The sequence below is a fragment of the Rhinichthys klamathensis genome, unplaced genomic scaffold (assembly GCF_029890125.1).
Source record: "Rhinichthys klamathensis goyatoka isolate OS25496 unplaced genomic scaffold, OSU_Roscu_1.1 h1tg000120l_1, whole genome shotgun sequence".
NCBI classification, from domain to species: Eukaryota; Metazoa; Chordata; class Actinopteri; order Cypriniformes; family Leuciscidae; genus Rhinichthys; species Rhinichthys klamathensis.
In genome coordinates, this window is record NW_026606657.1 from 664,801 (window position 1) to 690,000 (window position 25,200).

Consider the following 25,200-nt stretch of genomic DNA (forward strand, 5'->3'; position numbering starts at 1 on the left):
CATACATAGATTTTAGGGTCAAATATTATCTGGATTCACAGAGTAAGGCAAATAAATAAAATAAAATAAATTAATTGATAATAAAAGTTTTTTAAGAATGGGGTGGTGGTAGCCTAATGGTTATAAATAATGTGCACGGATAGCGTTGTAAGAGTTTTGTCACACTAGTATCAGGCTAGTATACTGTCTTCACAATCAGTGTATTTTAATATTGTCTAATGTTTCAAATGAGAATTTGGTGAGAAAATGTGATTCATTTTCATGAAGATAGTGAAATAATAAATCATCCTAAAATAGGCTTTTTTTTTTTTTTGCAAAATTTAATTAGTCCAATTAAGTCAAATAAATAAAATAAATTCATTGATGATTATAAAAAAAAGTAGTATAGCCAAATGGTTATAACTGTGTGACAGACACGTTAAGTAAGCATTGTTATTATTATTTTGGTAACACTTTATTTTACAGTGTTCTTATGTGCTTACCATATCAATAACATTAAATTATTGCAAAATTAAAGAACATGCAACTAACCCTCAACCAATATTACCCAGTACTTAAATATACTGTATAATTACACTGTAACACAGACACCCTAAAATAAAGTGTAATCATTTTTTTTATCAGACTGGAATGCTAATACTGTATAACGTTGAAGTCATTATGGGTTCACTTCATAAACAGTGTTTTAATGTTCTTTTGCCTAGTAGACTTTCATTGTAAGCTCATTACTGTCAACGGCATATTTCCAAACTGAGAAACAAGTGGAAATATATCTCTGTCCCTAGAGCTTCAGTTCACTGAACCTGAAACATTCCTTTATATTTCATTGTGTATTGTCAACTAAACATTAGTACATGGAAATATCATCGAAATTGAATGACATCACTTAAAGTGTGTGTGTGAGAGAACTAATCTAATGAGCAGTAGATTTGTGAATAAAGGCAGTTGGTTGTTGGTTTAGTTTCAGGCATGATGTGTTAGTTGTGTGTGTGTGTGTGTTCTCATCACCGTGTTTTAGACACTAGATGTGGCGTAACGGCCAGGATCACAGCGGCTTTGAATGGACTCGTCATGTTCAGTTTTCTGTTGGTCAGTGTTGTCCATGTCAGCCTGTGTCGAGCAGTGTTGTTCCTCAGATAACTTTAAACACACTTATGTTGTTTGCCGTCTGATAGCATCTGGTGATTTCATCAAGAAGGCGTAAATATCATTGACAGAATTGTTTCAATGCCTCCTTCAAGTAGTGTGTAAAACTGGCAGAATTTTTAGTAGCGACATTTTAAGTTGTTTAGGAGTGGTTGGAAAAGCAGGGAAAGTGTAATTGCTATTAAATCTGTAATAATCAGTCCAGCCATATAGATGAACCCTCATCTACAATCCATATTTTACAGGTCAGAGGTTATGGATATGTGTGTAGAAGTTTTTTTTGTTTTTTTATACCATACCCAAGGAAATTATTTTTCATGTTTAATATTTTGCAAGGATAAAGACAAAAATATGATTTTATTTTTTTACCATTCTTTGTTGCCCTTCGGTGGTACTGACCTGAAGATGATGATGATGATGATGATGATGATGATGACAACAAAGAATACAAAGAGCAATTATTTGCACTGAATATGCATTTTGGAGAATTCTGTGAAATGTATACAATGGCAAGCTACATATCCACGCTTTGTGGAGAAATACTGTATGTCGAGTCAGATTTCTGTATATAGTTTGACCTTTGTACATATATATATATATATATACATAAGAGTATTCATGGTCCTGATCACTCCAGCCTTTGGTTCTTTCTTTTCATCGAAAGGCATTTGCTGACTGCATTGTGCTTGAGTCTGAATTTAGACATGTACAGCGCCAGTATCTATGAAATGACAACTATAAAATGATGAAAATGAAAAACAGCCTGTGTGTGTATTTGTCTTCTTGGTGTGGAAGAATTACAGTAATGGAGGCTTCGGTTCAATAAGAAAATATTACTGGCAAAAATATTCTTGAGACGAAAAGTTCTTAACTCTTTCCCTGCCACTGACTGAATGTTCCAGGTTTCCTTGTTTTTACTATTCTTTCTTTATATTATATATTAGATATATTTCATGTTCAGATATTTATACAACAAAATGATCTGGGGGTTTTGACACTTTTGTGAAAAGGATCAAAAGAATCAAGAAAATAGGGATCAAGAAAATAGGATTACAGATTATATAATCCAACAATACCTTGTTATTTTGGGATATATATATATACCTGAAACTTACTTTTGACCTGAAGGATTTTTCTCATAATACAAGGAAAGTGCTATTGGAAAACCAGTTGTGCCAGCATAGATAATTGTGTATGTAAATATGACTTTTTAGTGAGGTTTTATTGTAGTTATCTTGGTATGATTTAGTTGGACTGACGGTTGTAATGGGGAATGGTGGAATGAATTAATTAATAGCTGTATTTGAGTGATTAATTATTACATTTTATATTGTATATTTTGTATTGTAACTTACCTGCTCGGGGACTGCAGATGGAAATTAGCTTAAGCTAAATCTGGTGCAAATCATCTTTAATTAATGTTTTTTTGCACATTGTCCCTGTTGAAATAAATAAATAATAATAATTCCAAATAATATTTTTTTTACTCTTTAAAAAAGTAAAACAACAAGTTTAAAACGGCAGTCTTTTATTCTGAAATCGGTTTTAAAAATCTGGCCCCTGGATTTACAAAAACTTGAGCACTTGCTGAGTCTTTGAAACTTTACACATAACATGCTTTCTTAAATAAAATAAGTCTAGCATTCCAGAATGAACTTTTTTGGGGCATCGAGTAAAAACTTTCTGCAAGAGGGTCACACGTTAAAGAGTTGGCATAACATTTACAATTGTATATTTGTATATTGTACAAAATATATAAATAACTCAAACTTTATACAAAACAATCAAATGCTAAACTGAAAATGAAGGATGAAAAAATGTTTCTAATATAAACATATTTCACAAACAGGCCCTCCTTTAATAAAAGAACATCATGATCTTATATCAATATCTTGTTCAGTTCAATATCTTGACATCCACACGTTTCCCGTGTTTGTTTTTTTATCAAATGTTACAGTAAAACAAACAGTTTGGGTTCAACAACATTACAGTTTTTTACAATCACTTTGTTACTATTTTCAGAACCTTGATGTCATTTTTCACAACTCTAGACACAAAACTCACAACCAATGATCAAAAAGCACATTTTTCAAAACTCTAACCCTTTTCTCAATTGCTTGGATACAATACACATAAAACTTAGATCATTTGTTCATTCAACAAAGATCACCTGTTCAATATGACACAACTTAACATCACAGTACTACTATTTCAAAAGGCAATTCACACATTACATTTCAAATGAGTGTCTATTCATTTCCTTACAATGATCTAACTATCAATTGATACAACTGCTCAAAATGATAAGTAACTGTTGCATTACTCTTAATGCATAGTTGTATGGAAACAGACACACAATCTTCCATGTTTACAGTAAATCATGAAAGTTTCAAGATAATGAGATTCATTGTCACCAATTAGCATGGCATGAACCAATTAGACTACAATATCCATGGATGTAGCCTAATATTTTATCATACTGTAATGCTTCATCAGACACTGTGTCTATGGTGCCAAATACTGTACCACCTTTTCAGACTATGTACAGTATTGACAGTACAGTACTGTATAGATGCAGGCCCTTGTAACTGCGTGTCCAATTCTGCCAATCACAGCAGAGCAGTGTCAGGCCTGGACTCGCCATGCCAAAGGTTTTTTCCAAGATGTCATTTTCCAACATCCATTGTGATGTAGATGAGAACCTGTGGCCAAATCCACAACACAGAGTTGATGACAGTGTAGAAGTACAGTAATCACTCCTGTTTAGTTTCTTACAGCAAGTTGAGGAACACTGCATTTGATGTTTTACAGTACTGTCTTTTCTTTTCTATTTCATAGCTAATTATTTTTGCTTTGATTCAAAAAACCATGTTGTGATTGTACTGTAGTGTTTTGCATCAATATATTACAAACTTTGTTCACAATGATTCCACTGTGTCTGTAATATTCTCTCTACTACTGCAGTACTTTTACAGAGATGTATTTACTGTACATGAAGTACCATAATGAAACCTGTATCACCTATTTTGCTCTACAATATTTAATGATAGTACGAACAATGACACAGTGAAACTATCGGTTGCTTGTGTGTGGGTGATCTATAGTTATGTTTCAATGGTATTTCACAGTTAATTTGTTTTTTGAACCAATGATTGTGCAAGTGCAAGATTTCTTTAAAGATGTGAATGCACAATGCAATGTTTTGAACATTAGACAGCCTGTGTTACAAGTGATTATCGTTTTGAGTTTTGTGTCTAGAGTTTTGAAAAATGACATCAAGGTTCTGAAAATAGTAGCAAAGTGATTGTAAAAAACTGTAGTAAACAATGAGTGACATAATCTGGGATTGTTTAGAAATTTTGAAAAAATCAAAAAGGCACTTTTCTCCAGTTTACGGTCAAATGTGAATCCTATATCACAACAGTACTTGAACAGAGAATATTAATATCCCCTGAAAGAAGGATGAGGGTCCAGTATGAGCTGTGTGTTTGAACATGATCTCTTCAGAACACATGCGGCCAACACCACCTCAACACACTCGTGCTTCCATGTAGTCTTTGTGTGTGTGTGTGTGTGTGTGTGTGTGTGTGTGTGTGCTATGAGGAGTTGAGCTGTGACTGGCTCTCTTCTACACTTCTGGAGTCCAGCTCTGGAGTTTCACCTACAAACATTCAAATCACAATATATTACTATATCAGGGTTATTATAGTTAACTAAGATCATGAAACAACTTTTTTGTTACTTGAAATAATTTCAATACAATAAAAAATATATTTTTAAAACTCAAACTTGTTTCAAGGGAGCATTTCTCATTTTCATTTAGTTTAACAATATACTAAAATAACTAGGTAACACTTTCTATAAGGTCTCATTTGTAAACATTGTCCACTGTTAGTTAATACATTAACTAATATCTTTTTACAACATTACAAAATACAGTTGTCCATGTTAGTTCACAGAGCAGTAACTAATGTTAACAAAAACGTTTGATTTTAAAAATGTATTAGCACTTAATTAAAATTAATATAAGTGTTTATTTGATTTAGAAGTGTTTTTAACATTAATAAATGTTCATTACTATTTAATTTTAACAAACAAAACCTTATTGTAAAGTGCTACCAATAACTAAAACTGAAATAAAAATGACAATTTAAACTACTCAAATTACTAAATAGAAATAAAAAAAAGTATAAAAACACAAAATTACCAAAACTGCAACAGAAATGAAAATGGGAAATATAAAAGTCAAACTATACATTTTATAAATATACTGTGTATATATAGAAAAAAGAAAAATTTTGCAAAAAAAATGCAGCAGCCAAATTGACTGGTGAGAGTGAAAATGTTCATATCAAACCCTGATTATATAATATAATATTGTATTATACACAGCTGAAAAAGAAGCACTACTTACGTTCTGAACACGTGAGACCGATCCAGCCGTTCAGACACACACAGCGTCCGTTCCTGCTGTCGCACTGAGAGCCGTTCTCACACTCACACGCGAGCGCGCAGTCGGGCCCGTAGCGGTTCACACTGCAGTCTGTTGAACATCACACAACATCATCTCAACATATTCAGATATAATAATCATCAGGGCAGTGTCACTGACTCACCGCTGTCACACCTGACTCCTGTCTTTCCCGACGGGCAGATACACCTGCCACTCACCGGGTCACATGGTGTGTGTCCCGCACAGTCACATGACCGGGAGCAGTTCAGCCCGAACGAGCCGCGCTCACATTCTGAGGAAGGAAAAGAGTTTTACTATCATTAGGGGTTTTGATCATATTTTAAATAAGATTTCATTTTCTGTTTTCATTTGAGTGTTTTAGTTGTTTTGATATGTGTTTTTGTCATTTTTGTTATTATTATTTTTTTAAATATGTCTATACAGTTTTTAGTTATTTTGGTATTTCAATTTGAACTACACAATAATAAGAAATGTTGCCTTTGCAACAAGCTGAAATAAAATACGTGTTTTTTTTTTACTTCAGTTAATGTGTATTCTATTTCAAATAATGAAAACGTGTTTATGGCTTTCGTTTACAATATCAATAACCCTGCAACTAGATGATTTTACTGCATGAAGCCTCAGTCTGAAAATGTGCACAGGATTAATAGATTCACAGCTCAATGAAACATCACATTAACTTTCTGTGTGTTCACTGTTATACGGTAGGGGGCGCTATTACACATCTTCTGAAAGAGAACTGAAGCTTCGGATCAAAACACAAGTGAAGAAGAAGCAGAAACAAGCCATCTCATATGTAATCACATGTAAAATAATCCGATCATCAACATTAACAGCATATAAATCAAAACAGGGTTTTCTTCTTCTTTTTTTAAATCATAGGCTCTTCTTTCTTTTGACATATTGAAATTTGATGATCAAAAATGCTGCCCTGGCTGGCAACTATTTTCCCAAAAACTTTGTGATAATTTAATTAGGAAATGTCTGAAATTTTGTAAGCAGTCCAGATTTAACTTTTACTGGTTAAGATCTATTTAGACAAATCGAATTGAAGAGTCCTGATCATTTATATCCTGGTATTAACTCTCTCTACAGTGCGCATAAGCAATGTGTGTATCGCTTGTTTCTGCTGTTTTTATGGGGAAGAAGATGTGTAACAGCGCCCCCTACCGTATAACACTGAGAACACCCAATCCTGGAAAGAGTTAATTCTAAGATTAGATTAATTCTGTTTAATAGCTTGACTGATGTAAGGATGAGCGTCTCACCTCTCTCACAACGAGAGCCGTGAAGTCCAGCGGGACACACACACTGTCCGGTTCTCGGGAGGCAGGACGCCCCGTTCACACAGTCACAGCGATGCTGACACCGAGACCCGAACACACCGGCAGGACACACTGAAACACACTCCGTATCAGAACGCATTCCGCCTGAGGTGTAAACGCTTTAACTGTGTGTTGCTCTGGATCTCACCGTGTTCACACAGATGTCCGTAATATCCCGCTGCACACCGACAGCTTCCTGTTACTCCGTCACACGTGCTGTTGTTCACACACGAACACTGAAGCGCACAATCAGGACCGAACCGACCCTCGGGACATTCTGCCATCACACACACACACCGATTATAACACACACAGAGGAGATTTTGCCGCCGTTAACAAAAATATGACAGATTTAGAGTTGGAGAGTCTCGGCACAATCAGGACACACGCAGAGATACTGTGTGACACTATGACCTTCTTTATTTACAACCAGTAAAACTGAACCTAAAACTATTTTAAACCTGAAATAAAATATAAAAATTCGATAGGAAAAAAACAGACTTAAAAATTAAAAAATACTTTAAATAAAACTAAAATAAATTGACATAAAATTACTAAAACATTTATTAAAATAAACTGAAGGTAAACAAAAATATTTAAAAATAAATAAATAATTTAAAAAAAAAAACTGATAAAAGCACATAACAAAAATAATAAAACTAAAATCAAAATGAAAACTGAAAATATAATACAAAAAAAAAAAAAAAAATCTTTTTTGTTAACTGAAATAAATTTAAATGTTAGATTATTATTATTTTTTTACAAAATAATTTAAATAAAACTAAAATAAGTTGATCTCCTAATCGACTAATGTTTGCTCTAATCTCTATAGAGAATGATAAACACACACACACACACACACACACGTCACCTTTCTCACAGTGTGAGCCGGTCCAGCCGAGGCCACATGAGCAGTTTCCAGAGACGGAGTCACACACACCTCTGTTCCTGCAGTCACAGCGCTGAGAACAACCAGATCCAAACCAGCCTGCAGGACAGACTACACACACACACACACATCTGTCAGAGAAACCCTCACACACGACTAACATTAGAGCAAACACCGGCTCACCTCGGTCACGCTCGTCTCTCACACATCTGCCTGTGACTGGGTCGCTTCTCGTCCCGTTCCCACATCTGGACACGTGAACACAGTCCAGCCCGTAGCGTCCAGCAGGACACGCTGAAGAGGAGAGGAGAGAGTGTGTGTGTGCGAGGTAAAGTGTGTGTTTCTCAGCGTTTGCGGTGCAGTGACTCACTGAGGTTACAGCGAGCTCCGATGAATCCGGCTGAACATTCACAGGCGCCCGAGACTGAGACACACACTCCTCCGTTCAAACACTGACACTGACGCTCACAGTCGGGACCGTAGAGTCCATCAGCACACGCTACACACACACACACATCCAGAGGAACACGAGCATCACATTATACACATGCAGATTCTGTTGAAAACACACTGAAAAGCATTACAAAGAACCCAGTCTTGCTTATTACAGTGAGAGAAGCTTTCATATTGTACAGTACAGCAGGATTATTGTAGTTTTTGTTATTGTAAAAAAAAATAAACTTGATGTACTCAAATAACTAAACCTGAAATTAAAATGAATTAAAATCACACAGAGATATTATAAATCTTTAAATAAAATTTAAAAATAAAACAAAATATAAAAATAAAAACTAAATCAATTTATTAATAAAAACTATAATAGTATCTCAATATAAAATATTAGATATTATACACTGAAGAAACCAATAAAATAGTCCCTCGTTTAGTAAGTGTTTTAATTTGGTTTTATTAAAAAAATATTTATTTACTTTAATTTTAGATTTTTATTCAATTTTACTAAGTGTTTTAGTTTGTTTTTATTTTAAAACGTATTGTTATAATTATATACATTTTTGTAAATTTTTAATAAACATTTCAGATGTTTATTAATGTTTAAAAACTAAAATCCAAATCTAAAACACTTTAAATTTAATAATATGATAAACATAAAATCTAAATAAATACATTTTAAAATAAAAACTATCAAATTAAAACACTAATAAAAATGAATAATCATTAATCATAATCAATAATCATAAAAATCTGAAATTAAAATACACTTTTTAAAAACTAAAACAATCAAACTAAAACAGACTAAAATGGTTCATCATAAAAACTGCAAATCTTTTTAGTTTGTTTTTACTTTCAAATGTATTTATTTTAATTTGACATGTTTATGATTATATATATGTATGTTTTCATCAACTCATAAGCCCTGCTGTTCTCCCAGTGAGTCTCACCCTGACCACACGTGTGTCCGCTGAAGCCGGGCGCGCAGTAACACACTCCGGACACCGGGTGGCACAGCTGGTTCCTCTCGGCACACTGACACACCTGGTTACAGTTGATGCCGAACGTGCCGGAAACACACACTGTTGGGACACACACAGATGATGCTACTGTACATGATGGATGCAGTATTCATGATGAAACACTGCCCTGAATGAATAACTGACATAATAATCTCAATGCATGTTATTGTGAACAATTCATTCTTATTCTTTATACATAAACTACCATTCAAAAGGTCGGTTGGGGTCAGTAAGATTTTAAGTCTCTTATTCACCATTTATTTGATCAAAAATACAGTAAAAAATTATTGTGAAATATTATTAACTGTGTTCTATGTGAATATATTGTAAACTGTAATTTATTCCTGTGATCAAAGCTGAATCTTCAGCATCATTACTCCAGTCTTCAGTGTCACATGATCCTTCAGAAATCATTTCATATTTTTGTGGAAACGGTGATACATATTTTTCAGGATTCTTTGATGAATAGAAAGCTCAAAAGAACAGCATTTGAAATAGAAATGATTTGTAACATAATAAATATCTTTACTGTCACTGTGGATCATTTTAATGTGTCCTTGCTGAAAAAACCTGCATTTTTTTATTTAAATTTGTAATATTTAGTATGTCACAATTAGTATGTAAATAAACAATTTCCGTTTCATGCCGACTTTAATTTGTCATATATTGTGGTCAGTGTGTATGACTGCACTGGTAGATGAAGTGCAGTTGTTGACGCAGTGATTGTGTGTGTGTGTGGTTCGTGGGCTCACACTCACTGAGCTCGCAGCCGTCGCCCGTGTGTCCAGGAGGGCATCCACACACTCCGGTCACATGATGACAGGAGGATCCCGACGGACAAGAGCAGATCTGATCACAGTCCTGCCCGTATGAGCCCGGCAGACACGCTGACACACACACACACACACTTCAAATCAAGCTCCAGTTCCACACACATATATATATATCATATTTAAACATTTCATGAAATATTTAATTATTATTTACTATGGGTGATACCAATATGACAAATATTATACAAGTAATAATATTTCTAAATTAAATTCCTCTTCAAGTGAAAATACAGGAAGATAAAATGTAATACTTATATATTTAAATAATATATATAATATTCTTAAATTATATATATATATATAATTTAAGAATTATTAAACAATAAATGAACATTTATTGAATATTTTGTATTAATTAAATATGAATTATTAGATAAACATTTAATTAAATATTGAATTACTATTTATTATGGGAGATAACCGATATGACTAATATTATACAATCAACAATATTTATAAAATCCCTTTTCAAGTAAAAATAACTAAAGGTAAAATGTAATATCTATTATTTAATAATTATAAAATAATATATATTTATATATAACATCATTAACCAGTATTAAATAATTAAAAATGATTAAATAAACATGAAATTAAATATGTAATAATTATTTTATATTGGTGATAACTAATATGACCAAATGGCGGTTTTTCAACAAAAAACGAAACTTTTATGCTTTTTGTCAGTTTATTTAAACAACAACGGCTTTAAAACACACATTTTTGAAAACGGGTTTAAAAGTGCAAGTTTTATGGTGCGGTGGCGTCGTGTGTGTGTGTGTGTGTGTGTGTGTAGTCTATAGGCATGTGATGAACTGACCTTTCTCACAGCGTCTTCCTCTCCATCCTGCAGGACACACACACTGTCCACTCACGTGATGACAGGGGGCGCTGTGCTCACACTCACACAGGCCCTCACAGCCAACTCCGAACCGCCCCGACACACACGCTAACACACACACACACACAATCATTACACCCTCGCCCTTCCTTATAGACATCTACTGATCTTTTTATATGTGGAAAAATACATTATTTAGTTCTTTATTAAGGATTTTTGAATACAGGGACATTTGGTCACCACATGGATAGACAAATACAAAACACACACACACACACAGGTTTTATAGGCATGTTCAATCATTCTCTCAGTGTGAATATGACTAGTGAACTCAGGATTATACTCTAATATCCAGACAGTCAGTCTTTATTAAAATACATCAGAAAATATGTATATGTATAGGAGCCGAATCCTCTGTAACTAATACAGTTCAAAAGTTTGGAATAATTAATAAAATGTTTTTTTAAATGTTTTTGAGAGTCTCTTTTGCTCACCAAGGCTGCTTTTATTTGATCAAAAATACAGTAAAAACAGTGAAATAATATTACAATTTAAAATAGCTGTTTTCTATGTTAATATATGGTCAAATGTAATTTATTCCAGTGATCAAAGCTGTATTTTCAGCATCATTACTCCAGTCTTCAGTGTCACATGATCCTTCAGAAATCACTCTAATATGCTTTTTTTCCGCTAAATTATTATCAATGATTTCTGAATGATTTTTCACAATACACAGTACTGTTTTTAAGTAATTTTTCATCAAATAAATGCATACTTAGTGAGCATAAGAGACGTCGTAAGATTTCAGATGACCTTACCGTTCTCACAGCGTTCTCCTGTCCAGCCCGGCTGACACACACATCGACCCGTCTGTCCGTCACACTGACCGCCGTTCTCACACTCACATCTGTCCTGACAGTCTGACCCGAACCGACCCGCTGGGCATTCTGGGACCACAGGGAAACATCATGCCTTGTGTCGTGACTCGTGACTTCACATGAAACATCTGCATAACACACATTGTGACTTCAGCACTGAGGAGAAATGACCCCGCATGTGAGAGTAAGAGTTCGCTGTGTCCATCTGCTCTTCCAAACATGAGGAAACGGCCAGACTTATGATGAGGCGTGAGGAGAAGAAACCAAGATCTCACACGAGACGAGCGTGTCTGCAGTGACGACCTAACAAACACTGAAAGACCTCGACACTAAATATATGATGTAATGCCTGGAAATCGGCAGCTCTTTTCCCTCCCGAACTTACACTGACCAGTGCCGGTCAGCGTGTGAGAGCCCTTACTGGAGCTGAACATCCAAACCTATCAAAACGCAACGTCAAAAAGTTGCAGATGATATATCCTGATCATTTCCAGTCGTAAAAACAAAACCAGAGCTTCCACACTGGCAATACTGGTTTCCTCTCCAGTAAAAGTATTGTGTCTTCAGCACGCTGCACTTCATACACTCAATTACAGTGGATTACATATTGCATTGAGTATTTACTAGTATCAAATCTGAATATTCCAGGTGTTTCCCCTCAGAGTAAATACAGAAAGTGAAGCGTAAAGATCAGAGTCACTGACCCAGTTGACAGGCGGATCCCGTCCAGCCGCTGGGACAGAAGCATCGGCCGCTCGCAGGGTCACACAAGCCCCCGTTCTCACACACACACATCTCAGAACAGCCCAAACCGAAGAAACCTGGAGAACATCCTGCAAAAACAGCAACCCAACACTTGAGCTAACACACCATCTAACAACTCACACTCGAAGAAACATGATTCATCATGAAGTGAAAAACACGGGCCTATTTAAACGTTAGGATGTCCATATTGTTGTGATCAGTGAGCATTATGAGTGTTGCTTACTGCTTACTTTTTATGCAAATGAATATGCTTAATTACTTCTAGGTGCATAGTTTCATATTTTTATGTTATTATTTCAGTGTATTGCAAAACCTAAATTTCCCCTTAGGAATTAAGGGGAAATTCCTTAATGCATTAAATGCATTACTTCAATGCATTAAATTGTTCAAATGTGTTGGTAAAGACATTTATAATGTTGCAAAATATTTCTATTTCAACTAAATGCTGTTCTTTCAAACTTTCTATAAATCAAAATATCCTGTAAAGTATGTATATCACAGGTATTCAACTGTTTTCAGCTGAGAATAAACATTAATGTTTCTTGAGCATCAGATCATCATATTAGAGTGATTTCTGGAGGATCATGTGACACTGAAGACTGGAGTAATGATGCTGGAAATTCAGCTTTGATCACAGGAATAAATTACAGTTTAAAATATATTCTAATAAAAAATTGCTCTTTTGAATTTTTATAATATTTCACAATATTACTGTATTTTTGATCAGACAAATGCAGCCTTAGTGAGCAGAAGAGACTTCTTTTTAAAAAAAAATTAAATATATTTCAATCATGACAACTCTCAGCATTTATCGATAACCATAGAATGTACATAGACTTAAAACTAAGAAAACTGCTTAAAAATGCACATGAAAATAAATTGGCCAAAAACGTCAGCTTTAAGAGAACCAATCAGCTGTCAGAAGAGTTTCATGACTGACCTGTGTATATGTACTTCAGCATTGTACACGTATATAGTCGGCTAGTACAGTTGTTTAATGAATGAGAGTCCGAATCTTACGCTGTGAGCAGGAGTCTCCCGTCCACCCCGCGCTGCACACACACTGACCGCGCACAGCATCACAGCTGCTGTTATTGTGACACACACACGTCTGAGAACAGCTCGCTCCGTACGATCCCGCAGGACACGCTGCAGACCAGACCACAACAAACATCACTCGTGGGAACACTGGGACAGAAGTGCTCATAAAAGAAGAATATATAATCACGCAGGGTTTTGCACAGATGAGCAATTTGTTTGACAAGGCCTTATCAATTTCACAAGTGAAGAAGTTAGCCAATCGTCACACATCTTTTCCACACAGAAGTCTTAAAGGTACATGAAGATAGAAGTGATGAAAAAATGCTACAAAAGCTCACTTTGGTTACAGTGTGGACCGATCCAGCCAGGCCGGCAGGAACATTCACCATGCACATGATCACAGAGACCCCCGTTCATACACACACACTTCTGCTGACAATCCAGACCATAGAAACCCTGCGGACAAGCTGAACACACACACACACACAAGCATTCAGTCAAAAATCTGATCATCAGTATCCCATAACGTGTTAAGTTGAACAATCATACTGTACGTTTTTCACAGAACGTTCCAGTCCAGCCAATCTTACAGGTACAAGCTCCACCCACATGGTCACATGATGCCTGGTTTTCACACTGGCAGCGATGCTTGCAGCCCGGCCCAAATGAACCAGCAGGGCATTCTGGGATAGATGTACGACATAGATCACGTGATAAATACTGTAACATTTATAACAGATATAGATATGCATTCAATATAGAAGGACTGTCAAATCTAAAATAGTCCCACTCCACAAGGAAAAATAATTCATATTTATCATATATATCATATCTCCATCTAATTTTTTTAAATAATTATTATACATGGCACATATAATGGAATATCTGTACATTTATAAATTATTTTGTCAATACGCAAAACTATTAAAAGTAAGTAAGTGAAGTCAAAAATGTTACAGGATCTTAGATACCGTATATATTATATTCGTATATATTTTAACCTAAAATGATGATCCATCTTATTTTTATCCATTTTATTGAGATAAAGCAGGGTGAGTAAATGATGACAGAATTTTCTGGGTGAACTATCTCTTTAAATACTCAAAATAATGGAACAATGAAATAATATTAATATTGTTAGGACACCGCATACTTTGACATGTGTCTTTAGCACACTGCATGTGTGTGTGGTTGAAGTAAAGTGTGTATATGTGACACTCACTCTGGTCACATCGTGGTCCGGTGAAACCCGCCTCACACTGACAGCGTCCGGTCTGAGCGTCACACCCTCCGTCACTGTTTCCACACTCACACACACTCACACAGTCCAGACCCCAGCGGCCCGTGTCACAGGCTACAACACACACAGTATCTCACCATCAAAATAATGACATTTCATTTGCTTTTTAGAATTACATAATAATAAAAAACATGAAACTTGCCCTTCCTGCAGCTGTGGCCCGTCCAGCCGGGAGGACATGAGCAGCGTCCCGTTACAGGATCACAACGTCCTCCATTATCACACACACATCTGAGCTGACAGCCCACACCGAAACGGCCCGCGGGACACACTAAACACAGAGAGATTGAAAACACCAGATACAGGAGAACACACACAGAGATCCCGACAGATTCACTCACTGTTCTGACACGATCTGCCGATGAATCCCGGAGCGCACACACACGTGCCATCACGCCGGTCACAGCGGCCCCCGTTCTCACAGGACACACACGTTTCCTGACATCCAACACCCCAGAGACCCTCCACACACTCTGATGCAGAAACATACGGTGTTTATTCAGATAATTATATCATTTTGACCAGCAAGATTTTCTAGCAGTGGGAAATAATGGAGATCATGAAAATGTGTGACTTTCTCATTGAGGCTCATGTACGGAAGCTTGTTTCCGCCACAGAATCAAAAATAAAAAAGGTAATTGCGACTTTTTATCTTACAATTGCGAGATATAAAGTCAGAATTGCGTGATATAAAGTCGCAATTGCGTGTTGTAAAGTCAGAATTGTGAGATATAAACTATTCTGAGGGGAAAAAAAGTCAGTCTCTTTTTCCCTTAGAATTGGCCTGATAACTCACAATTGCGAGTTTATATCTCAATTCTGAGAAAAGATGTCAGAATTTCGAGATATAAACTTGCAATTATGTGTTATAAAGTCAGAATTGCGAGATATAAAGTCGCAATTATGAGAAATAAACTCGCAATTGTGAGATAAAAAGTCTCAATTCTGTCTTTTTTTCTCGCAATTGCGACTTTATTTCTCAGATTTGCGACTTTATATCTCGCAATTGCGACTTTATTTATCAGAATTGCGACTTTATATCTCGCAATTGCGACTTTATTTCTCAGAATTGCGACTTTATATCTCGCAATTGCGACTTTATTTCTCATAATTGCGACTTTATATCTTGCAATTGCGACTTTATTTCTCATAATTGCGACTTTATATCTCGCAATTGCGACTATTTATCAGAATTGCGACTTTATATCTCGCAATTGCGACTTTATTTCTCATAATTGCGACTTTATATCTCGCAATTGCGACTTTATTTCTCATAATTGCGACTTTATATCTTGCAATTGCGACTTTATTTCTCATAATTGCGACTTTATATCTCGCAATTGCGACTATTTATCAGAATTGCGACTTCATATCTCGCAATTGCGACTTTATTTCTCAGAATTGCGACTTTATATCTCACAATTGCGACTTTATTTCTTAAAATTGTGAATTTATATCTCGCAATTGCGACTTTATTTCTCAGATTTGCGACTTTATATCTCGCAATTGCGACTTTATTTCTCATAATTGCGACTTTATATCTCGCAATTGCGACTATTTCTCATAATTGCGACTTTATATCTCGCAATTGCGACTTTATTTATCAGAATTGCGACTTTATATCTCGCAATTGCGACTTTATTTCTCAGAATTGCGACTTTATATCTCGCAATTGCGACTTTATTTATCAGAATTGCGCCTTTATATCTCACAATTGCGACTTTATTTCTCATAATTGCGACTTTATATCTCGCAATTGCGACTTTATTTATCAGAATTGCGACTTTATATTTTGCAATTGCGACTTTATTTCTCACAATTCTGACTTCATATCTCGCAATTGTGAGATAAAAAGTCGCAATTATTATTTTATTTTTTTATTCAGTGGCGGAAACAAGCTTCCATACTCATGAGCTTTCCTCACAGTGAGGTGTTGTGAAATTTTGCGTACTAAATTTATATGAAGACTGTGATGTTGGCGACCCTCAAGTTTCATGGTTGAAGGCAGCTGCACAGACACAACATTATTCAAAAATGCATGTTTTTTGTTATGTCAGGGTATTTACATTTATGCATTTGGCAGATGCTTTTATCGAAATAAAATTACATTTCATTGATGCTGTACATTTATATCAGTTCACACGTTAATTGAGTCGAACCCGTGATCTTGGCATCACTAGCGCCATGCACTACTATATGAGCTTCAGGAAAGCAATATAAAATATAGTATATTTAAATATTATTAAATTTAAATACTATTTAAATATAAACAATTAAAAAATTATACATATATTATTATTGTTTGTTTGTTTTTTGTCAAAAATCTATAAAAATCGTATATTCTCATATACTGTATAGTCTGAACCTTTTGGTAATGTTTGAGAAGTTATAATGTTAATTAATGTTTACTGTTTTTACCTGAATTTTGTGTGTGTGTGTGTGTGTGTGTGTGCGTGTGTGTTTGGTGAAATGTACTGATCCAAACTAGGGTCAATTTGACCTGAAACATAATGATCGTACCCAGAATTTAACATAATACAAGGATTAAAAAATATCATGCAAACTTGCATGATTTTCATAAATGATCATTTTGTGTCTATAAGCCACTAATGCAGCTTGTTTTCAAAATACTATGAATACTTCTATCATAAGCTAAAGGTCTCGCTTACAGATGTAAAAACAATAGAAAAGGTCACCTTTTTCACAACGGTTTCCAAACGTTCCAGCAGGACACATGCATTGGCCAGTGATCCTGTCACATGATGCCCCTGAACAGTCACATGACTGAGAGCAGCCAATCCCAAATCTTCCATCAACACAATCTATCACAGGAAAGGAAACACTAATCAAAGTCTTGCATCACATTCAATTTCCAAATTCAGTTTTATTGCAGTGTGCCTTAATTGGCATACAGTACAGGCATATTATACACCTGTAATTTGACTGAACATACCTTGGTCACATTCGTCTCCTCTCTTTCCAGCGGGACACTGCGGTTGACAGGCTCCAGTCACATGATCACAGGTCACTCCATCCGGACAGGAGCATTTCCTCTCGCAGCCAGAGCCAAAGAAGCCTGATTCACACTCTACAGGGAAAAACTATCAATATTGATCTTATCGTATCATATCATATACTGCCATCTTTTTAAAACTTTTTTCAATGCAAATTAAAAATGTAAAACAATGTTAAAATGCAATGTTTTAACATATCCATTTTCTTTTTTCTTTATTTTTTTCCAACTCTTTTCCTGGTATTTCTTTAACACATTTCAATGCAAATTAAAAATGAAAAAAAAAAAATGTATTATTATTATTATTTTATTTTAGGATTGCATGTTTTCCGATTCAAAACATTTCAATGCAAAATAAAATTTTTACAAAATATTAAAATGCAATGTTTTAACATATCCATTCTCTTTTCATTTAATTTCTATTCTTTTCTTTTCACTGTTTTTAGATTGTTTTCCAATTATTTTCCTTGTATTTTTTAAAACTATTTCAATGCAAAAACTATATTTAAATGCTTTGTTTTAACAAATCCATTACATTTTTTTCTATTTATTTATTTTAGATTGCAAGTTTTCCAATTATTTTCCTTGTATTTTTTTCAAGCATTTCAAGGCAAAAAAATAAATAATTTGGATTGCATATTTTCCAATTCTTTTTCTTGTATTTCTTTAAAGCATTTCAATGCAAAAAAAAAAAAAAAAAGTACATTTATTTAACTTTTATTTGCACGTTTTCTAGTTAATTTCATGGTATTTCATAAAGCATTTCGATGTAAATTGTTCAATACAGTGCAATCTTGTATCAATACACTTGAGCCGCTCGTCAGACGCACCGTCTCCACAGCTCTCGCCCCGATACCCGGGCTTGCAGACGCAGGCACCGTGATGACGGTTACACTCTACAGTGTTCTTCTGGACACACACACACTCTTCAGAACAGCCTGGACCGAACATCCACTTCGGACATGCTGCATGAACACGGAAGAAACAAAGAGCACAAGTTTTTATAAAGAAAGTCACACTCATAAGGTATGTGTTAGTGTTGAATTTAATCCACATTTAAAGCACAGCACAGCATAAATGGAGTTGTTTTAAAAGCAAAGTGTAGTTAAAAGAGTCAATTCCGACTCACATAGATGGCAGAACCTTCCGTACAGTCCCGGGTCACACAGACACGCTCCATAAGTGCGATGACACCGTCCATTATTAGCACAGTTACACTTCTTATTACAGAACTTCCCATAGAGACCCTTAGGACAACCTGGATTGAGTGCATCAAATAAACTCTATAAACATGACATGGTGCACACACAATATTGAATATGTTATACATGATACTGAACTGACCGTCCTGACACAGCTCTCCACTGACCCCTGGTGGACAGCGGCAGCTCCCCGTGACCGGATCACACACACCACCGTTCTTACACTTACAGCTCAACGAGCAATTCCTGCCGAACCAGCCCTCCGCACACGCTGGATAACACACACACAGGGAGAGAAAGGTCATGACCTTTGAAAGGCGTGCAGAACAGTAAGACAGTGAGATGTTTTAATGATCACTGGTTTATTGTGTCTTTTCATCATCTGATAAAAAATCATTTATTCTCTGCCTGTGAAATTTGTTTTTTCTATCGATGTTAATTCATGCAGAACCGTCCATTTCTCTCAAATGTATTGCGTTTTCTTTCATCTTTAATGACATATTTATGATCGGCCTTGAGGACTCTCCTTTGAAAATGAAACATCTTTTCAAAGGTCTGTGGGTTTAGCATCAATATACGATCTCTGTTTTATGATAGACATGCTTCAGCACTTTTTGTCTCCAAAAGCATTAAATCCGAGATTTACTGATGTTTATACTATAAGACTGTTGAATGCTTGAATCTGATTGGTTGACGAATGTTCGAAGGTGTGCAATTATTTTCAGGGGGAAAAAAGTAGTTCCAGCAGGTCTCGACCGCATTACAGTTTCATATCACTTCACCAAATGATTTCTGTTATTTCAAAGGCAGACAACAGCAAAAGAACCAAAACCCACAACAACACTGACCAAGTAAATAAATATGGTAAACAATAGGATGAAAACAACAAATTATTTCCATGTTTTATGCCACAAAATTACGTTTTATTATGTACGAAAAGCACATACTCTCTTTCTCTCGCTCTCTCTCCCACTCAAACACACACACAAACGTGTTGTCAGTGCCGTTGTCAGTTAAATAGTTCAGAAACTTAAAAGCTACATGACATTTCTCACTAGTGAGATAATAACAGCGCTGTTCTTGAAGCAGATCAACTTACAGTTGTGCTATTCGCAGAGACGCTGATGCTGAACACTGTTGAGAGATGCACAGACTCGGGTAATTCACACACTTAATCTCTCTCTCTCTCTCTCTCTCTCTCTCTCTCTCTCTCTGCTATCAGTGGCTCAAGCCTCTGTATCTAGCTCATGGAGGTGTGGGATGAGAAATTAGTCGTTTTGAGAACAAAAACCCTGACAAATGTCTTGAAATACAATATCTGGACAATGTTAGAGGTGTGATAACTGTAGTATAAGCAGAATAATTGACTCCAGCGTTGTGATGTCGTCAATCATTCCATGCATTATCCATTGTTTACGTCTAAAAGATTGTAATACATTTAGACACCTAAATGATCATCATCGCTCTCCAAGAAATTATGCAATCTTAAAAATGATTACTGATAATTATGTTAGTGTTGGGGCTCTTTCGGAGAAACTCACTCTCATTGCAAACGATCCCCGTCCATCCGTCAGGACAGTCACAGCCGTTTGTGTGTTTGTTACACACTCCTCTGTTAGCACAATCCTCACACGACAGACTGCAGTCGAAGCCGAACGAGCCGTTCAAACAAACTGCGCACACAGGAGGAAAAGATGCATGCATTAAAAAATAATAATTTGCATTATGATTTTTGTACAATATTTAAATCACAGCAATGGTACAGAACAGAATGACTCGTTTTTCGTACTGAATTTCTCAGTTAAAGTGTTCTCAGCGCGCAGTTCTCCCGTGTCGTCCTCATAGTCGTCGTATCGCTCCAGGATCTGATCATATTCCTGAAGGATAGTGAGATGAGGTCGGGGTTTCTCCACACCACTGCTCAACGCCTCCACGGACTCCTGCAGCACTGACACACACACACACACACATAAATGCAAACATCCAGGTTAATTAGATTCCTTTAAATGCACTGTATATGGATCTAAATAAAATTACATCGCATAAACTATACTTAAATGGTCACATTTTAGATTAGGCTCCAATTCTGATTAATAACTACGACTTTTGCCTCAATAAACTTCTAATTACTGCTTATTTATAATTAGTTAATTAAATGTTTATGTGTAATAAATTCTGTTGAATCAAAATATTTCTTTCGAAAGCTACTTTTTATAATGTCTATTCAATGCTTTTCTCACCTAACACAATAATGACTAAATGATCATTTCTAAGCCAAAATTGATGTGCGATTAATGTGTGATTCATTTTATAAATTAATTGGCACATCATGTAATTAATTAGAATAAAAACTGCAATCACTTAACAGGCTTAAATATAATATAATATAATATAATATAATATAATATAATATAATATAATATAATATAATATAATATAATATAATATAATATAGGTTCTGAGAACTATTATATCTATAAAATAATATATAAATAATTATAATATATAAATATAATAAAAATGATTATAAATACATAAAATCTCTCCATCTTAAAATCTCTAAAACAAGAATGACTCTTTTTGAAGCATGTCTTCTTTAAAATCCTTTTTTCTTACACAAGCGGGTTTCTACGGAAGCCCTGAACCGCAACGTAATTTTTTTTTTTAAATTGTAAAAAAAAAAAAAAAAAAAAAAAAAAAACCTAAAAAAAAAAACTAGCATTTCGAGATCAAAGTCGAAATATTTTGAGATTAAAGTCGAAAACGCAACGTAAAAAAAAAAAAAATCTGTAAAAAAAAAAACTAGCATTTCGAGATTAAAGTCGAAACATTTCGAGATTAAAGTCGAAGCGCTATATAAATGCCTCATTCATTCATTCATTCATTCATAAAGCTGGATATCTCCATCCAGTCTGAAAAGTGTTTTCCGGGTTGGTTTTCCTATAGGCTAAAGTCTATTCCGGCGCAGTATATTTTATAACGTCCTATATGCTGGTAGTAGCCTAATGCTGGTAGATTGGCACCTGTTGAATTTCCTTTTGTTGAAACAAAACACACACACTAACACACACACACACACACACAGTGTGAAACACTCGCTATGCACCATTATGAATGCCTGTGTGTGCGGCAATGTGAAACAATGGCAAGCACACACGCAACTTCTACGGAAGACTGTATTCTCGTAGTCTCGAAATATTTCGACTTTAATCTCGAAATGTTTCGACTTTAATCTCGAAATGTTTCGACTTTAATCTCTTTTTTTTTTTTTTTTTTTTTTACGTTGCGGTTCAGCGCTTCCGTAGGTTTCTGTGCATTAGGTTACTTCAATTAGCTCACAAATTGTTTATTGCTCTGCATTGGAAATATATTTGAAATTATGAAAAGAAACCCAGTTCGTGACAGACTGAAAACTCACATATACAGGAGCGTCGGTCTTCATCGAGACGATAGCCGCGTCTACAGAAACACTGGAAGGAGCCGGCGTTATTCTGACACGTGTGATCACATCCTCCGCTAGCAGCCAAACACTCATCTATATCTGTGATCAGACCATTCAGTCAACATATGTCTGATATTTACACACTTTAAGCACTGGCGTGGATATTTGTAAGGTGAAATCACTGTAAATCTCTGTAAATGTTCGAGTGTCGTACCGTCACAGCTGCATCCATCAGCGTTCAGACGATATCCGGCTGTACAGTAACACTCATAACCTCCAGCATAGTTTGTGCAGTCGTGCTCACAACACGAGCTGCCGTCTGCACACTCGTTTATATCTGACAGACAGAACACACACCTTTACCTTAAAGGATTACCATGCTTGTGCAGTAATGAATGAGTGAATGCCTTTATTGTCATTGCATTTAAATACAATGAAATTATAGAGCCACTCTAGTAGGGTGCATCATTAAAACACATACAATATATAAAACATATCACACAACATAAAAATTTAAAATTTATAAAACTGGGTAGCGTACCGATGCAGGTCTTGTGGTCGTCGTCCAGATGATGTCCTTGGTTACAGCTGCACACGGGTCCAGTGGATGAATGTTCACAGTGATGAGAACAACCACCGTTATTATGATCACAGCTGTTTATGATCTCCATCTCGATACCTAAGAGACAAAAACAGACCGAGATTCAGACAGACATGTTTAAAAGCATGTTTAAGTCATATATATATATACAGGTGAAACTCGAAAAATTAGAATATCGTGCAAAAGTTCATTTATTTCAGTAATTCAACTTAAAAGGTGAAACTAATATATTATATAGACTCATTACATGCAAAGTGAGATATTTCAAGCCTTTATTTGTTATAATTTTGATGATTATGGCTCACAGCTTATGAAAACCCCAAATTCAAAATTAGAATATTGTGAAAAGGTTTTCATAAGCTGTAAGCCATAATCATCAAGCAATAACAAATAAAGGCTTGAAATATCTCACTTTGCATGTAATGAGTCTATATAATATATTAGTTTAATCTTTTAAGTTGAATTACTGAAATAAATTAGCTTTTGCACGATATTCTAATTTTTCGAGTTTCACCTGTATATGAAGTAAATAAACTAGCACATATTATATATATATATTTTTTTTTACTATCATATATAAAAAATATATTATATAAATAAAAAATGAGCATATAAATATTGAGATAAATAAAAATATATAATAGGAATAATTAAAAAAAAATTATATGCCATTTGCATTTCAGAGCCGCTATATTTTAAATGTATAATGTAGTATATTTTGTTTTGTCTGTCCTATTACAAATTTACATATTTAGATGTACATTTACATTGTATGCGTAAATATATAGTTAGCTACAGGAACATTATATACTTCATACCCATTCTATTCTGTATTTTATATGTATTATATTCTATTCTGTACTTTTCTATCCGATTACATATATTTCATACCTATTCTCTATGCATTTTTGAGCCATTCTATTCTATTCTATTCTATTCATTAAAGAGCCAACCACATCTGAAAGAGGCTACAGAGAGAAACAAGTGATTTGATGGACTTTTTCTAATTTTTACCACATATGTGAGAGATGTTGTGTGTTGCAATTACATAAACAAATGAGAGAATGAGGCTACAGAGAGAAACAAATGGTTTGATGGACCTGTTTTCTGACAGGCTCAGATCATACTCACGATAACACTGCTTGCCATCCACACCCAGCTCATAGGCAGCGGGACAAACACACACAAAAGATCCTCTAGTGTTACGGCATCCATGAGCGCAGTCCGCCTGGCCCGTCTGGCACTCGTCGATGTCTGACGCACAGAAAACACAGCGTAAACACAAGCATGACCACTATGAAGACGTGAATGTGACCAATGCAGCAGTAATGTAATATCATCTTTCTGTTCTATAAGCATGTGACACAAACTCTACAATCTACACTTAATCTAAGTTACCTTCACAGGTCTTGGCATCTTCAGCCAGCTGATAACCTGAACGACATTCACAGCGGGCCTGATCTCGATCCCTGAGGCACTCCTGAGAACAGCCACCGTTACGCTCTGCACACGGGTCCTCCACTGAAGACAGGAGCAGATCGAGATATTACACAGATATTACTATCCAGACAGTTATCAGGCTGTTGGGTCTAAGTGAGTGAATCTCACTGGACCTGTCATATTTCACACCAAAATAAAATAAAACAAAGTAAGGCAAGACACAATAGGGTGAAAAATGTACTGATAGATTTAACTAATACTTAAAAAAACAAAAACTAATAATTGATTCAAGAATTGCACAAATTTTTTGTATTACAAGTTTTGTAAAAATCGAGTTTAAATATGCAAATGAGGTATTATCTAATTAAATATGCATGCATTTCAAAAATTTGCATAATTCTAAGAAAAATCTAAAAACTGGATGAAGCCAGGTTCAAAATTCTTGTTTCATTTTGTTGACATACTGTATTACAGATACAGGTTTTCACCGAGAGGATTTTTGATATCTCTTTGTATCCCTCCATAACTCCGTAACTCC

At 35.1% G+C, this 25,200-nt stretch overlaps 1 protein-coding gene across 1 annotated transcript in view; it reads right to left on the minus strand.

The window, feature by feature from the left end:
- Positions 1-4,676: 4,676 nt before the first annotated feature.
- megf6b (multiple EGF-like-domains 6b) overlaps positions 4,677-25,200 on the minus strand; it is a 71,810-nt gene continuing 51,286 nt past the window's right edge. The window contains exons 8-38 of the mRNA XM_056255331.1: positions 24,621-24,743; positions 24,354-24,476; positions 23,163-23,300; positions 22,836-22,958; positions 22,598-22,720; positions 20,969-21,127; positions 20,721-20,852; positions 19,322-19,450; positions 19,107-19,235; positions 18,808-18,942; positions 17,918-18,052; positions 17,661-17,786; positions 15,306-15,437; positions 15,107-15,235; positions 14,887-15,018; positions 14,219-14,347; positions 14,003-14,131; positions 13,644-13,772; positions 12,563-12,691; positions 11,799-11,927; positions 10,960-11,088; positions 10,065-10,193; positions 9,235-9,366; positions 8,205-8,333; positions 8,018-8,128; positions 7,817-7,945; positions 7,094-7,222; positions 6,889-7,017; positions 5,763-5,891; positions 5,561-5,689; positions 4,677-4,807 (exon numbers count right to left, since the gene is read on the minus strand). Coding sequence (XP_056111306.1) covers positions 4,743-4,807; positions 5,561-5,689; positions 5,763-5,891; positions 6,889-7,017; positions 7,094-7,222; positions 7,817-7,945; positions 8,018-8,128; positions 8,205-8,333; positions 9,235-9,366; positions 10,065-10,193; positions 10,960-11,088; positions 11,799-11,927; positions 12,563-12,691; positions 13,644-13,772; positions 14,003-14,131; positions 14,219-14,347; positions 14,887-15,018; positions 15,107-15,235; positions 15,306-15,437; positions 17,661-17,786; positions 17,918-18,052; positions 18,808-18,942; positions 19,107-19,235; positions 19,322-19,450; positions 20,721-20,852; positions 20,969-21,127; positions 22,598-22,720; positions 22,836-22,958; positions 23,163-23,300; positions 24,354-24,476; positions 24,621-24,743 — 3,953 coding nt within the window. The 3' untranslated portion in view covers positions 4,677-4,742. The remainder of the gene's footprint in view (positions 4,808-5,560; positions 5,690-5,762; positions 5,892-6,888; positions 7,018-7,093; positions 7,223-7,816; positions 7,946-8,017; positions 8,129-8,204; positions 8,334-9,234; positions 9,367-10,064; positions 10,194-10,959; positions 11,089-11,798; positions 11,928-12,562; positions 12,692-13,643; positions 13,773-14,002; positions 14,132-14,218; positions 14,348-14,886; positions 15,019-15,106; positions 15,236-15,305; positions 15,438-17,660; positions 17,787-17,917; positions 18,053-18,807; positions 18,943-19,106; positions 19,236-19,321; positions 19,451-20,720; positions 20,853-20,968; positions 21,128-22,597; positions 22,721-22,835; positions 22,959-23,162; positions 23,301-24,353; positions 24,477-24,620; positions 24,744-25,200) is intronic.